General features: G+C 34.6%; 1 protein-coding gene across 5 annotated transcripts in view; it reads left to right on the top strand.

The window, feature by feature from the left end:
- The window catches only part of LOC119780510 (protocadherin-15-like), a 336,939-nt gene that overhangs the window by 248,420 nt on the left and 71,688 nt on the right, over positions 1 to 16,831 (top strand). For all 5 annotated transcript variants that reach the window (XM_038280587.1, XM_038280586.1, XM_038280585.1 and 2 more), the window contains 2 exons: positions 12,410 to 12,519; positions 12,699 to 12,839. In XM_038280587.1, coding sequence (XP_038136515.1) covers positions 12,410 to 12,519; positions 12,699 to 12,839 — 251 coding nt within the window. The remainder of the gene's footprint in view (positions 1 to 12,409; positions 12,520 to 12,698; positions 12,840 to 16,831) is intronic.

Raw genomic sequence — 16,831 nt, 5'->3', positions numbered from 1 at the left:
AGCATTTTAAAAGTACATTAGAGTTGACAGGCAGATAGGCAACTGCATAAGCACACACACAGATCAACATGCTGCATGAGAGGTCTTTATAATGGCAGATGAGTTGACAGGCTGACAGATTAAAGTAGATTAAGCAGACAAGCAGGTGAAATTTTGAACAGAGATTTGATCTGATGCAGATGGACAGGACGATATACAAGATCTGAAATAGACAGGCAGAAGCAGACTGACACTGTAAAGATGGTAGACAATGCCTGGATTCTGTGCAGAGGCATGCATCTTTGTAGTCAAGTTTCAGGTTTTTTCTTCCTGATTGTTGAAATAAATTTATCCTGTTTCAGTGGAACAGCTAATTCACTCTACCCAATGAGACATTTGGCATCTACAGTATCTAGCCCATATTAAGATTCCAAAGGCTTACTGAATAGCAACTGTGGCAGGAATGCATAAATCATCTTTCCTGCAGCTTTGTGTGACCTTAAGCTAAAGCAGGTAAAAGGAGGCATCAGACGGCTGGTTCATACTCGGTTGTTGAGCATTTATTTCACTGGCCTCTATGACAGACGCACCATCTCATTCCTTGTCTTTAATCATGAAATGATCAAACTTCTTTAGAAACACGAAAGGTTCTTTTAATCAAAAAATTCTTCATGACCGTATTGGATTACATAAAGTGACTACATTAATGGGTTAGCGTCAAGTTTTATGTTCTGCTTTGGATTCAACTTGGACTTGTAGATTTAATGAATACTTCATTATGTGGACTATAAATTTAATGACCTATGGGGTATATTCCATCCAATTTGGAGTTGGAGCTCATGCACTAATTTAAACAAAGCCCAGGGTGCTGCGCCATTAAAAGTCAGCCTAGTCGACATGCATGCCTTTAAAAGAAAGTAAGAAAAATATTAGGACCCGAACTTGGAGGAAAGGAGGGGGGGAAGATCAGCTGCGATGGATGAGGAAGAGTTTTTTTTTAGATATATATATATATATATATATATGTGTATTGATTCTTTCTTGCCCCCAAATATACATCCGTGCCACATTTACATCCATGCTAAAATATCAATGTGAAAGTCTTCATTTGCATAGACCCAGCTACCAACCGAACTGTGAGAGTACATATAATATGTAATATGTAATATATATATATATATATATATATATATATATATATATATATATATATATATATATATATATATATATATATATATATATATATATATATATATATATATATATATATATATATATATATATTATATTACTCCTCCTTCTACTACTAATAATTCTACCAAAATACTGTACATTCTTTTTGTATTCTATTTGTATAGCACCTTGAAAAAATAGCATTAGGGAGTTTTTAGTCATCAGGGTATCAGCAGCTAGAAAACAGGCTTAAATTGAAGTCAGTGGCGCTTTAGCTCAGTTTTTTCTGAAAATATTACTTTTTTTTTCAAAAATCAAATATAAAATGCTTTACATTATATCATAAAATCAAAAACTGTAGGTAAATAAAATTGTAGGTAAATAACAAACTTTACTCATTTTTTTGAGAGACTTTATAGCAGACATTGCAGAGGCTTAAATGTTAAGGCTCTAATGTTAATAAACTGTGTTTTCAAAAAATGAGAAATTCTGACCATCTGTTATTTGTCTTTCTTTGGACAGAGAGACTAACAACCAGTCAGATGGTTTAAGATGTCACATGATACTGCACACAGAGCCATATACTGTATATTAATCTGCAGCAAACTATCTCAGTAGGTACAAGGGATTTCCCAGGACTCCAACTAACCACTACATTATTGATAGAAATTAAATGAATATAAACATCTAAGAATTTTCTGACTTGTCATGTTATGCTGGACATAAATACCTTTATAAGAGTCAGGGAATTGGTCATTGATGAGTAGAATATTAGACATAAACTTCAAGAGCATCAGCTGATTTAAAAATATATTTGAAAAGGGATCCTATGAAGAAAGGCACTCTGGTCGGTGATGTAGATCATTATGCATAAGCTTTTGTCTTGGATGCTTTTTCTTTCTTTAAAGTCTGAAATAGGTAGAATGACTCAAGTGTAAAGAGAACTGGTTTGACTATTGAGTTACAAGTTCACTGACAAAGCAATATTGTTCTTGAATTACTTTCAAATAAGCCCCTCATTATATTCATTGTGTTATGTAAAATGATTATTACCTAAATCTTATTTTAACTTTTTTTTTTTGTCCATTAGTACATGTCATTCATGCACAAAATATTTTTTTCTAAAAAGGATAGCTGTGAGAAATAGTATAAAACTGCTCTATGAGAGCCAAGAAACAAGCAGCAAACTCATCTGCCTACTTCATGGCCTCAAGCTTTGGCAAAACCTCCACAGTTTTTTTTATTTCCTAATACTAATTCATTAGAATAAAAAAATGAAATATACACAGAAGACTCATAAAAAAAAAAAAAAAAAAAAATTTTTAAAATCAGGAAATGTTTAAAAAAATGCCTTATGTTTTTGCATATATTATTTTCTTACTCTTAGCATGTTTTACTCTTTAAATGATGGATTACATCAGCTAATATATAGATATATCATGATATTAATATATTATTAATATTATGATATGATATATCATATATCATGATATATCATATCAGTCTCAGTAGAATGTGAGTGAATGAAGGACTGATGCTTTATAATCTGGTTCTCATGTGTCTGTAGTGTTTCTGTCCGGCTGACTCCTGAGTCATGAACAGCCCACTGTGCAATGCTGTAAACCCTCGTCAGCAGCCCAATATATTTTCTAACTTTACTTGTCCACATCCCAAATTACACCGTTTAGCCAGGGATTTGCATCTTTCCATTCACATTTATATTTTTAAAAGTGTCTCCTTCTAAGGAAGAGATGAAGTATCAAGTGTAAACATGGAAAACAGAGAGCAGTGTAGATAAGTGCAGTCCGTCTCTTGGTAACCGTGACAACAGCTGATCGGATGTTCAGGAGGTCTAGCTTAGAAGCTACCAGGACAGTTAATTTGACTTTCATAGTTTCTATATTTATTTTGTGATTTTTTTTTTATTAGGTTTAGTTTTCATTTGTCTATGACAGATGTGTATATCGGCCATTTATGAAAACACAGGAAAATTCATGTCCCTCATTGGTTCATGCAATGTTTAAAGGTTTCTGTATTTTAAGGGGAGGGTGACAACCTGAACCTCCAGCTTCTTATCCTTTGTTGTGGGACCACATTCATGGGTTGAACAAGAATTGGCTTTCACAGATGCAAAGTAGCCCAAGTAAATTACCAGTTCATCTCTTTTTATACTTGATCCAGCAACAGTGGAATAGATGTACCTAATGGCGAGCAGTAAACAGCAGTTAGGTTAATACCACGATCAAATACATTTTTTTATGCTAGGCCTGGCGCCTCAAGGCGTAATGCTGCCCCTTTAGGACAACAGCTTGTGACATATCATGGGCATTACGCTGCCGTCCATTTTGCATAAGTTAGGCTGTGTCATGCTTTTGGTTTTATTCAAGTTTTATCTCTGAGTTTTCATTGGTCTTATTTTTCATTCTTGTGTTCTAGTTATTATTGATTGTATTTTAGTTCTTACATATGTCCCTATTATCCTCTTTTGTCAGTCTCCTTTTCTCTAGCTCCCTTCTTGCCTCTGTTCACACCTGCTCCCAATCTGCTAATTAGCCTGGGCTTTGTTTCTCTTTCCCATTTATTCTCCTCCTGCTCAGTCACTCTTTGCTGGTTTGTCGTCATTACTTTGTCCCCTTCTTGTTGTGAGTATTCCTGGTTTTCAGCATTTTTGAATGTTTGTGGATATTTGTTTTTGGACTTTTTCTTCTGTTAAACTTTTGTTATCAAACCTCAAAGTAACCACCTCAAGCTTTGTGTCTGCATTTGGGTCCTGTCAAACCTCAACCCCCACTGTGACAGAATGTCGACGGACATAAGTTCTGGACACCTTATGAATACTCTATACGCCCTAAATTGAAAAAATACATAGAAAGTTCAGTGTATACCAGAATTTTAGAAGATTCTGGGACGTCAGGCATATGCTGGCTAAATCGTCAAGGCGTGACAGGGACTTTAGCAATAATAAACAAATGCTTCAAAAGTGACTTTCATAGATCAGGGCAAGATGTGGTTGATTCATCAGCTGATGTAATGTTTCACATGTTGTGCAGATGGAGAGGACTCTATTTCCAGATGATATATAAAATGTTTTTGTGTGCTAGATAAAATATTTTCAATGTTTGTAAATGATGTTTGTAAATGATGCTGTTGCTGTTTAGGCTAAGAACATGGAGCAGGAGGCAGGACTGTTACTATGCAACACGTCAACGGTTTGAATTTAATTCAGTTTATTCATATAGCTCCAATACAGTCAGATTAGTTAAAAGTTTTTGTCAATGAAAACCAATTGATTGCATGGAGTCATTGACTTGCAAGACATTCTCCTCCTGGAAGAGCTAATGGTGATGATTTTTGCTTGCATTTGGTATAAATGGGTGTTGTACCTGGTAATGTTAAAGCTTTATTCACACTAAAGCACTCCTGGTAATGGATGCATGTGAAATGCAAATCTTGACCCAGTAAATCTTCAGATCAGTTTCACCCAATAAATCAGTTTTAATTGTTTTCACACATAACCCTGATCCAGTAAATAATGGGTGCAGTTATAAAAGTGACAGAGGCTAACCCTCCTTGTGAAGCATTTTAAAAACTTCTGTACAGCTGAACAGCTAGATTTGAAAGGAGATAGGACAAAACAAAGAGCAGGTTACTTGTGGAAAAGTTTAATGCAGTGGAGTAGGAAAAAGAAACAGTGCTATGGATTTTTTCCCCATCTATTCTTTTTTTCCTTACTTTTCTGACCTTAAAAATAAGATACTTTATTCAGCAAGTACAGTATTAACCTATCAAAGTGTAATTGTTTTTAAATATTTGAAACATAAACATTTAAATAAAAGGAAAAAAACAAAGTTTATCAATAGTTTATCTGAATTTAACTCAGAAAAATGTTGTATGTTTTTCAGCATTTTCAAGAGCAAGTGGTTGGGAAACAGTTTTATTGGCACAATTATATTCTAACTTTGTTCTGATCCGCTGCACCACAGCACTTAGTTTGAATATCTTACTGTCCAACCTATTACATAGCAATAAAGTGCTGCCTAGTTACCTGCATTTCGAAATAAAAACATGAACAAATTAAACAGATTTTTAAAACTATTTCCATCCTACTTTGATCCTTGAATGATCCTTTTTGTATGTTTTTTTGTTCTTTTTCCAGTACAGATCCTGGTATGGATTTCGGATTTGTTGACAGTTAATAAGATAGGCATGGATTGATACCTAGAAAGAGAAGAGCTGTAGGTAGTAATGATGTATTCTTAGGATTGTTCAGGCAATAATTCACAATAAAAACAACAATAGGAAACTCCCTCTATGTCGATAGCAATTCTCCATCTACAGTGTTACTGTACCTAAAAGACAAGGTTTAACAAAAGAAAAACACTTTATCTCTCTCACCTCCTAAAATGTTGGCTTTTCGTGTACTGAACCATGAAACTTGAAATTTAAGATGGAAAAGAAGCAAGTCGAACAGCCAAAGACAATAGTTAAAGACCACTGGATTAGCAGACTTTTAATAATGGAAATCCTGTGGTCAATTAGCAATCTTCTAGGAATGAGAAAAGCCCACGGTAAGAAAAAGTGGCAGATGAGATCCCAGATAGAGAGAACACCAAATTATTTAAAGCTATAGTTTGTGTTGCAGATAAAACTGTGAGTAAAAGCTGCTCTCTGTTTCTTATCTGTGTTAAGGAAATTTATGTACCAGTTTACTTTGAGTTTTAATACAAATACAAGAAAAAAGAAATGTAGTAAATGGGAAGAAACAGGTATACAGAGATTGTATTGTGTAAATGAATAGTTCATTTACTTTTTTTTCATGATAAATTCAATACCATTTATGCTTTACAGTTTGTATTTTATGGTCATTTCATGAAACAGTCTATCAAATTAGTCAATACTGGAGAAGTGGAAGAGAACTGGTACATGGCTTGTATTCTTTAAAGAAACAATAAACAGTTTGTTCATTTGTATTCAGTCCCTTACCTCAACCTTTTAGTAAAACAAGAAAAAATATTAAGGCCTATGTCTCATATATTAGCATACATGCATGCATGTATGTATACATGCACACATACATACAGGCATGCATGCATACACACTTGCATGCATGCATACACGCATGTGTGTATATATAAATGCATGCATACATACATACATACATACATACATACATACATACATACATACATACATACATACACATTTTGTAGCTGATACATTTTGCCATCAGCAAAGTTCATCAAGTTTGGATGGAGAGTGTTGATAAAAAGTAATTTTACAGTATGTCCCAAAGAAACTACCAAAGATTGCAGTCTGGACATTGACTAGGTGATTCTACAACACCAAAGCATGTTGATTGTCCTCTGCCCCACTATCAGATCTTTTAGATCCTCCAGCAAGGATCTCCTTTCCCAGTAACTCTGTCCCAGCTCCCCTACCCCTTGCTTTGCATCCCAAAACCAGCTTCCACAATTCCATTCAAAATGTTTTGTCTTCCCAGATCATATTCTTTAGTTTTTACTTGTGGCAACATCTCTGCAGCCTTATTCCTGACCTATGCTGTGGTTTCTTTGATCTTCATCAATGCTTTTTGTTTGCTAATGTTTGACTTCATGAGGACCTTAGAACACTAATGTATTTGTATGGTGTATGAAAAAAATTGAGCTGCTCTTCCCTTCCCAATCCCATGGAATGTGAAGACATTTGATTTCACAAAATCTTATTAAGGAACAGGACCAAGGGAGCTTGGCGACTGGGTGACACAAAGCTGTGTACGACAGATGCACAGAGGCCCTATTCCAGGACATGGCCATCACTGGTTCAAGTCCAAGTTTATTGACCTCTCCACTCTCTCCCAATCCCATTTCCTGTCAGCCTTTGGACAGACCATCATTATTGCTTTCTTCCTTAGGACTGGGGAAGCTATTAAATTGAATGATAGAAATGCAGCTCTTAGCAACCTGCCTAACTAAAGGGATAAAAGGGAGTAGAAAAACACCTATGCTTGGTAGGGATCTGTCTGAACATATATTTAAGGCTGGACAGATCAATGAATGTAAAATGAATTAAATATTTTGATATCTTTTTGCAAAATGTATTCTGGTCCTCACTGTGATTTAAATAGTTTTCTTTTTTTTTTTCTTTTTTTTTTTTTTACCATAAATATTTTTATTGTTTCAAACTAATATTTTCCTTGCATATTCTAACCCTTGAATGCACTCAGGAGTTTGTGATTTTAGTCATCTTTAAGCATGAAAAATAAAGTTGAGACATTCATTTCAAATATTCAGACTTTAAAATATGTTAATTTAATTAAGAAAAGATGTCACTGATCCAAAATGTGAATTAATACAGGTTTAAAATACTACAGAAAAATGTCTTTCATTATCATCTTTGTATCATACTGCAAAAGTAAAGATGATACTGCTGGTTTTGGTCACAATATGGAGAGGATGCATTTAAAAACAGTTCAACCTGGAGAGACTCACACAGAGAAAAACAAAACCTTAATCATCAGCAGAGAAAAGTAAGGAATGAGACAAATAAATGGTAGTGGTAATGAGAGGCTCTCATAATAAAGTTTTGGTTGTTATTTAGTGCTCATTTGAAAGTTTAAGTAGAAAATCTGTTTTTTATGTATATTTCTAGAAGTGGTCATTGGTTTTGTGATGTATTGATTTTAATTGATACACTGCAAGAATCTATTTATTTTGAATAATAAAAAAACATTGTCTAAGGTATGATTCATACCTGCAACATAATGGAATGTAACTCATAAAGTGTAAGGTTGAATTACGGCAATTTAATGTAGAGACAATTAAACTATGTTTATCATAATGGTAATAAACTAAGTTTACCTAATGAATTTTCTTGATAAAGTAACAACCTTTCATAAATAGATCTTGTCTTGCAATTTTGGTAGCTTTTTTAACTCATTCATAATTGATACTGACTAATACAAAAATTAGTGGAGCATTATAAAACCTGACTGACTACAGAGCTGCTTTAGACTCATTCAATAACTCAGCACTAAACAGCAAATTGCATATGAAGAATAACCCATACCTCAAAGGTTTTGTTTTTAATTTGACTTACAGCTTATTATGTTCAGTTCTGTCATTAACTCAACTGACTAGACTTGAAATTTGAATTTAAAAGACAATGAGTTAGTTCAGATGGATTAAGAAGATTGCATCTTGGGTAAAAGAAGTAGAAAATCTTTTGAAAGCATGAAATTAAGTTAGGATACATTGTTTAATCTCCATCTGACTCTGGAGCACGGTACTTCCGGCTGATAACCCAAACATTGTCTGACTCTGGGTAACGTAAAATCTTTTTCTTTCAGTTGCCATTGTATTAAATAGCTTTTATATTTTTAACATTAAATACATAAAACAATTTATTATTTTTTAGTTTTAAGAATTTGAATTACTAAATCTGATGAGTGTGCATAGGATGGGGGAAAATGGCTTGTTCATCACCTGTGTTGGAGTTAATGTGTCCTATAGGACTGTATGTTTTCTGTGTGACTCCATTGATACTAAAATCAACTGCAGCTCAGGTTTCTGTCAGATATCCTGTCAAGTTTCTCTTCCAGCCCTATCATGTCTCCCATTATAGGGAGAAAAAAAATGAAATGATAATAATGGTAGCACAGGTCTGCTGAGATGTCAACTGAAATCTGGAGCTGAGGGAAATATGAACATGAAGGTGCAGAGAAATAAAAGCAGTGATTTGTATGAACAGGGTCAGCTGAAGTGGAACACTGAAGTTTTGATGGAGAGGACCAGAAAAAAAATGAGATGATGTATACCAAGAAGTCACAAAGGACTATACCAACAAAGGGAGAGTTTTAGAACAGCACAAAGCAAGCCTATATTCCTTGATGGGTTTTCATTTGTGCAGCTGCTGTACTGACTAAATTGAATAAACCAAGTTTCAAATTTGTCCCTAACTTATTTGTTATGAGTGAATTATGCAAATGTCTAAAGAAACACAGTCATTTACATGTGGAATGAGTTTAGGCAGCTTTGCATCCATCTGTACTTCTATAAGTATTGGGCTTCAAATGAGAACAACAGTTATGATATTCTTTCCTGAATAATAGTTCCTGCTTTGCTTTTTAATATGGCAAGATGACTTTTAATTGTTTTTGGGAAAGGCTTAGCTCTTGCATATTGGAGTAAAATGTTTGTGCCCTGTTAGATCTATCCTTTTCAAATCATTTTATTATGAATCTGGATTATTTATATACAACGCTCCACAGAGTTACAACCAAAAAATAGGTTTGTTTCCCATAAATTTATGACATCTGAGTTTTATGAGAGTCCCAAGCGTGCAACCTCGGTCACGTTGAAAACTATAAAAAGAAAAAGGTTCAACTTTATTTGGCTGTTACTGTCAGGGTTGGGTGGTTAAGGACCCAAATTCAGAGATGAGGAGGCAGAGATGAGTTTTACCTGATTTAATCAAAAAAGGGCAACAGAAACAAAATCCAAGAACAAAATACAGGATATCAAAAAATAAACATGAGACATCAGGGGGGGAAAAAACACATGAGGAGCTAAGCAACAATAAGAAACCCGCACTGATTAACTGCACAGGAGGTGTATATATGGGGGACAGCACAAAGACTGAGCTAATTATCTGATAGGGAGCAAGTGTGGATAGAACGAACTAGAAGGGAGCTAGGGGAGAGGAGCCTGGCACAAGGAGGCAACAGAGAGCAATGCAAAAAAAAAAAAAACAACATGGATAGAAAACAACTACAGTGACACAAAATGGGAAAGAAAACATTGACCAAGAAAACAGGACATAGCTGAAAACTCAAAAAGACGTCTAAAGGGGAGAACCATAACAGTTACTGTCACAGAGGAGGCCATATAGTATGATTACTGAGTGTGTATGTTAATGCATTAAAAAGGACATAACTGCTCCATCACAATACTGAAACTTCACAGAGCTTCACTTTAAAAATGTTCACTATGCATTTTTGAATGTATATTTTTCATAATTAGTTTTGTTTAGTAGCTGTCTGTAATGTGAATTGACAAGATAATTAAAAAGCGCTCAAATAGTCTAAGGTAGCATCTAACGTGATGTTGTAAAAAACTTTTCATTTTACACTTCAGTTAAAAAAAAGACATCTATATGAGGAAAGCAAGATCAAATCAAGCGGCCAACTATGATTATTTTAATGTGTGTGAAGTTTTTTTCTCCACACTGCATTAACCTCTACATCTATTTTTTTCAATAAGCTTCAGGTTTATATTTACTGAAGCAGAGCAGGTGGTTCACTAAGCAATTGACTGGACCGGAAGTGAACAAACACACTTAAAGCACACCCCCTCTAACTGTCCAACAACATCATTTATCACATTGTGATGACATGATGGCCCAGCCAGTTGGTTGCCCCTGCTGTAATGTTTAGCCAGCTGTGACGCTTGGCCTAATGACTTGACTGGGTTTTCTTAATGGAGCAAAAGCCTGCTGGAAATGTTGAGGTTTGGCAGGTTAAAAAACAAAATCTGTCAAAGATGTGAGCACAGAAACCTGCCCTCCAACTGCAAAGGGAGGCAAAACGACACAATTTATCACATTTTGCATCTTTAACTTTTCTGCTGATGGGACATTTAGTTTCCAACTCACAAGCTTACATTAATAGTTTAGTGTTTTGTATCAGCTAAATTAAGAAAGTCATAAAATCATATCTAAGGTTAGGGTTGTTGCTGCACAGTAAGCTGGTGCAGTCTCAGCATATTTGTCACAATTTGATTCCATGATCACACATTTTTGTCAACATATCTGACAAAAATTATTTCATAAAGTTAAAGATAGTGGGTTTCTTCTTGACTTCCTAAATAAAATGCAATATAATACAATACAACCATTCTGTATTTTCTCAGAAATTCAAATATGTCAGTGGCAGATCAAAAAAGCAAATGCAAGTAAACAGTTTCATACATTTCTAAAGATTGACAACCTTCAGATTTACATTGGCCCTTACGATGCTTTTCAGATCAACAAACTCCTTCTCAGGTCTGTCAGTTTAGAATGATGGCTTTTAGGTTTTAAAGCTGGGATAAACTGATTCCACCTTCAGATAATTGGTTGAACAGTTCTCCGTGATCTGTGCAAAGCTTTGAATACTTTTCATCTGCTCTTGCTGAAAAGCTTTCAAAGAATGTACTAAATTAGCCTCTGATCTTAAAATCTCTATAGGACTCTATATTATTCAGAAAACATGTTTCTGTAGTGCAGAATTGTCGACACAGTTGCCCTGCAGCAGAAATGTATTGTGTTTGAACTCAAGCCTTTTTGAACAGATTTTGGCTAATAGTTGCTTCAGGCTCCCCACTTATATCCCGCACATATGTGTGAGAATACACAATGGATGTGGACGAATAATCTTAAACATTGCATATTGAAAATATGATCAACTTTGATTTGCTCGCCATTCTCTGCAATTGACCTGATAAAATTTGATTTCATTTGAGCACATTGGATAATTAGAGAGTATAGCAAACAACCAAAATATTGATGAACTGATTGTGATTTAACTGGATAAATAAATATGTATCTAAAGAGTATTTTGCTTTCTTTTAACCTCCCCAGTCAGAGAGTAAGTCTGAAATTTACACTTCAATAAAAGTCTCTCAAGACCAAATTGTAATTTGGCTTGTAGATATTTAAATGATCAATTTCTTCAAAGATTGATAACTAGCAGTCCTTATTTCTTACTTTTGTTTATTTAGATGACTTTAGAACTAATTGGTTTTCTGTAGTATGTCTTTTTAAAGGTTTAATATTCAGGATTAAGCTCTTAGTATATTTAAATGTTCTTTTCTAGGTTGACTTGCTGCCCCACTGCATTCCAGGTCTTTATTATGTCAACACATGATTTGTCCAAAATTTATTGTAGGACTTTCTTGCAGCTTTGTTTCAGAAAAATGTATTAGATGTGGAAAATATTTCTTTCACAACCTCTTCTACCTGTCCTAAATACAGTCTATCTATCTATCTATCTATCTATCTATCTATCTATCTATCTATCTATCTATCTATCTATCTATCTATCTATCTATCTATCTATCTATCTATCTATCTATCTATCTATCTATCTATCTATCTATCTATCTATCTATCTATCTATCTATCTATCTATCTCAGCTCCTCTTCAAAAAAAAATGTAGGCCAGAAATCATCACATGGATTTTTACGATCTATTAATATTTACTGATTTATCTTTTCCTAGATTTTCACCAGTGAGTGAGGAGGCTGCTGTTGGAACCCCAGTGGGAGTCATCATGGCAGCAGCCGTCAATCAAACCATTGTGTATTCCATCATTGAAGGGAATGAGGAAGGTGAGTGCACTTAGAGTTTTCCTATGGAGATTTGACCAGTGCACAGGTCTCTCTCTGGTCAAACGTCTCTGACAACAGCTCAGACCAGATTGCACAGCTTTCTTTCAAACTGCTCACTCTCAAGCCATTCCCTCCTTTCAAAAACACTTTTTTAATCAGTATTGCTATATTCTCCACAGATGTGTTTTCATTAAATGAAACAACTGGGGAACTATACACAGCCAAGCCTCTGGACTATGAAACCAATTCCAGCTATGTTCTTAAGGTTGAAGCAGACTCCATGAGAGTGGTGTCATCAAACCTTCGAGCTCCCACAAAGTGTAAGTTGAACTGTTGGCTGAAGCATTGCACTTTTCTAAAAGTGGATTAATCTATTAAATTTTTACTATGCTTCTTTATTTCCATTTATAAGGAGAAATATATTTCAGCTCACAGTGAATGATTTTATTTTATTTTTTGCCTGTTTTATTTTATCTTTGTTTTATTTTTTCTGTAATCAGATTGGAACTAGTATTAAAAGTTTAATAGACGTAAACACATCCTCTCTCAGGTTTGATGTGATGCAACCTTGCTGTGATTTAATTGGTAAAATTGCATAGGCAGACCAGGGGACTTAAAGGTATTGTGAGGATTTTTTCATAGACCCGCCCTTTCCACTTTAAAAAAATGCACACGCAAGAGCATGCATGAGCCCATTTGCTGTTCTCATAGCTGATATAAGCATACTGTGTCCGAACATCCACCCTAACCCCTAAATCCCTCAATCATTATATAGAGCAGGGACTATATATTGGACTTTATAGCAAACTTATTCAACTGACCGTTCATACAGATGATCACTGTTTTTTGTTTCCCATTGGTTACGCAACTCCGCCTCCACTGCTCGGTGCCTTCGCCATCTTTGTTATTAGTCACCACTGTCGGGTAGCGACAGCCTATGGCAACAGCGGGCTGCTGAAAGATCTCAGTGCAAAGCATTCTGGGATATATCTGCCTCTTCTGAGGATTTCTTTTCTTCTCATAGACTTCGTAGACACTTTTTCTCTTAAGACCAGCGGCCATTTTCAAAGAACCGCGGTGAGAAAGGTGAGCTTCGATGACTGTCTGAAACCGTAGCTCACCACACATATGCGGCTGAAAATGCGCATGCACACAAAAAGAGAGTTAATGGGGAGAGCACGTAGGTCGCACTTACGTAAACATATCACCAGAATGCTTGACAATAAGGAGGACCACTTATTTAGATGATCCACCCGGAAATAAAAGATTGTCCTCTATACCTTTATAAGTCACCAGTTATTACCTGTTGCCAAATTTTACCCCTACAAACCAGATGTAGTTAAAGCAGTTGTGTATGGGGGAATGGATATCCAAAATGTTTAACCTAAGTCAAACAGTTTGAGGCAACACTACCAATTTCTAAGGAATGGTATTTAAATGAATACATTTAAATAAGTTGGTAGTAAGTTTATTGATTGGTTGAGGATTATTTGTTTAGTTTGATCATATAACTTGTTTAGGTAATAAAAATGATATGGAAAAGTAGAAAAGAATCCTTTTAAATACCAGGGATGGTTGTAATAATTTTTTAATCATTAATTTTATTCTAATTAAACTGTTAATAATTTCATTTTACGTAACTTATAGTGGGTCTTAATATGGATATTTTTATGGCTCTTTGCGACATTTCGTTAAAGCAAAAACCCCTGTATTTGACAAGTCCGACACCATTCCAATCATATGGAGTGCACTTTGTTGCAAATGCAATTGGAGTGAATCAATTTTTATGCAGTTTGAATTAACAAATTCATATCTAATTACATACAGTACAGTCTGACTCAGTCCCAATTCAAAGCAGTTCATGCTAAACTGGTTGGTCTTTTCTATCTAGACAAGCCTACTGGTTTCAGTAATTGGCTTTTTTAGGCAATTATACTTTGGCAAACATTTGGCAACATTACAGCTTCTCATGTTTTATAAATGAGATGCTTCTTGCTTTTACTGTTGCTTTATGAGGCTTGTATTTCCTTACTGCTTTTAACATCTATATACTTAAATATCTAAGTCTCCAAGCAAGCTTTACTGTTGATGCTGTTGAGCTAAACATTGTGGTCTTACAAACTCCTTTACTTGCACTTTTAAAGGGAAACAAAAAACTTTTGCTTATATTTATGATGAGAGCTAATGTGTAAATGGATCTAATTAGTCTCAATCTCTTTACCCATTTTTCCTTTTTCTACTGGTCTCCTTCTTTATGTCCTTTTTCCTCTTTTGCTTTTCACTTCATATCTCTGTTCTTCATAATTGAAGCTCGGCTCGGGAGCTTTCACTTATCTTCCTTAATTATAGTGTTTACCACATGCTGTTCTCATTTCATTAAAGCGATTTGAATTCAAAATTTCTTCTGGGATTAAAGCAACAAATCATTGTGTCATTTGCAAATTTCCAGTTCTTTCCTGCTCTCACCAGGCAAGGAAATCAATAGGACTCTGCTAATACTGCTTTTTTTCCCCCTGCATAAATGTTTCAGCATTCTGTCTAGAGGATGTTTTATATTGATGTTTGTATCATCTTCTTGGTTTGTGCTTTCTTTAAAGAGTTTGCTTTAAGTTTTTTTTAATAATGATTTTATCACTGTTTTCATTTTCTTGTGTTTCAGGAAAATTGTCATTTCAAATTAATTTCAATTTATACAAATTTGTAATTTTATTCTTAGTTTTATTGTTTTTGGGGTTTTTTTAATGGGCTATGGGGCAGCTTTACATGGGCATGGATCAAATTTCCATGTTTGAGTGGAGAAGCAAGTCATTCCAAGTTCCCATTACTTATTAATCATAAGATATTGCTTTTTCTTTTCTTTTCTTTTCTTTCCTCTTCTGTGAATTTGGCTGTATCACAAAAGCTCTAAATACGTTTTGTTTCAATAATAATGTTTTCTGTGCATGAACTTTGAAAACCAATCCAACATAATGATTGAAACAATAATTGACTTTTGATACTGGCTTCCAACATATTTCAAAGTGCTTGGTACAGAGAAATATCCAAATCTGAAGGACTGACAAATTCAGTATCAGTTAAGCATATTTCCCAGTTATAGTGAGATCACTAAATGTCATGTTACTAACATGCATTACACACTATAGACTATTTCTGAGGTTATGTACAATTCATGCTATTAAAGTAGCATTAAAAGGCTAAATGGCTCTGCTATGTCTGAATAGCCATAACCTATAAATTAGCCACTAATGATTGTGTTAATAAAAAAATCAACTAATTATTGGTTTGTCTGATAGCAAATAGAAATATGCTGATAAATGACTTCAGTTACCATAGCAGATCAGTGATAATCAATTGAAATTGTAATTTGATTAAATCTTGGAAGAATTAAGGACGGTCAGGAGGACAGTCAAACCAGACGTTCTTAACTCTACATATTGTTTAGAGTGTCTGCTGAAGGTATCACTCACAACAGTTGGATAAGAAACAAAGCATTCCTTTATTAATTGGAGGAGGAGGCTGACACACTCTAAGAGTAAACTGACTCTGAGTGAGCACTTTTCATGGACAGCAAAACCAATTTACTATACATATGTAAAAATGGCTAATATACATTGATGACCCAATACGACCATTAAATATTATAGCCTATTCAATAGATATTTTCCCCTTAGCGTTTGTGAGTTTCTTGCTAAAGAAATCTTTTAATTTAGCAGTAATCATCCAAGCCAGCATGACCCAAAGAATCATCATATTTATTTAAACTTGTATTAAGCTTTAAAAAAAATGATTTTAAAGCAAGATCAATGACCTGTCTGCTTGTTATATTTCAACTACCTGCCATGAAAGCAGCTTTTACAGGGAAAGTTGCCTGTGCTACGTTCTAAGAATAGATTGGTTGGGAAAAACAAGCAATCTAGTTGGTTAAACCAATTTTGGTTAGATTAACCAATATAATGCTCAGAAACTTACCAAGCCATTGTTTTCCTATCAAACAATTCAATTGGTTAACCATAAAAATGACAACAGATGGTTTACCAATCTGACTGTTTAGCTGTAGTCAGAGTGTGTAATATTTCTGGACCTAGAGATCAATTACCGTGATGTGGACATATACTGTACAGCGTGCTAGTGGCTAATGGCACCTGGCATTAACCTTGGTTGTAACATTAGTATAAAGTAGTGTCTAATTGCTATACTACAGAACTTAACCAACATATATTTGTCAAAGTGACCAATTTGTATTGGTTAAAACACTACCAAATGTGAGTGGTTGTTTAACCAAAGGATTGGGTGGACACATAACAACTAATCA

Source organism: Cyprinodon tularosa, unplaced genomic scaffold, assembly GCF_016077235.1.
Source record: "Cyprinodon tularosa strain WSP-4 unplaced genomic scaffold, ASM1607723v1 ctg161, whole genome shotgun sequence".
NCBI lineage: Eukaryota > Metazoa > Chordata > Actinopteri > Cyprinodontiformes > Cyprinodontidae > Cyprinodon > Cyprinodon tularosa.
This window is presented reverse-complemented; position numbering and strand designations above follow the sequence as displayed.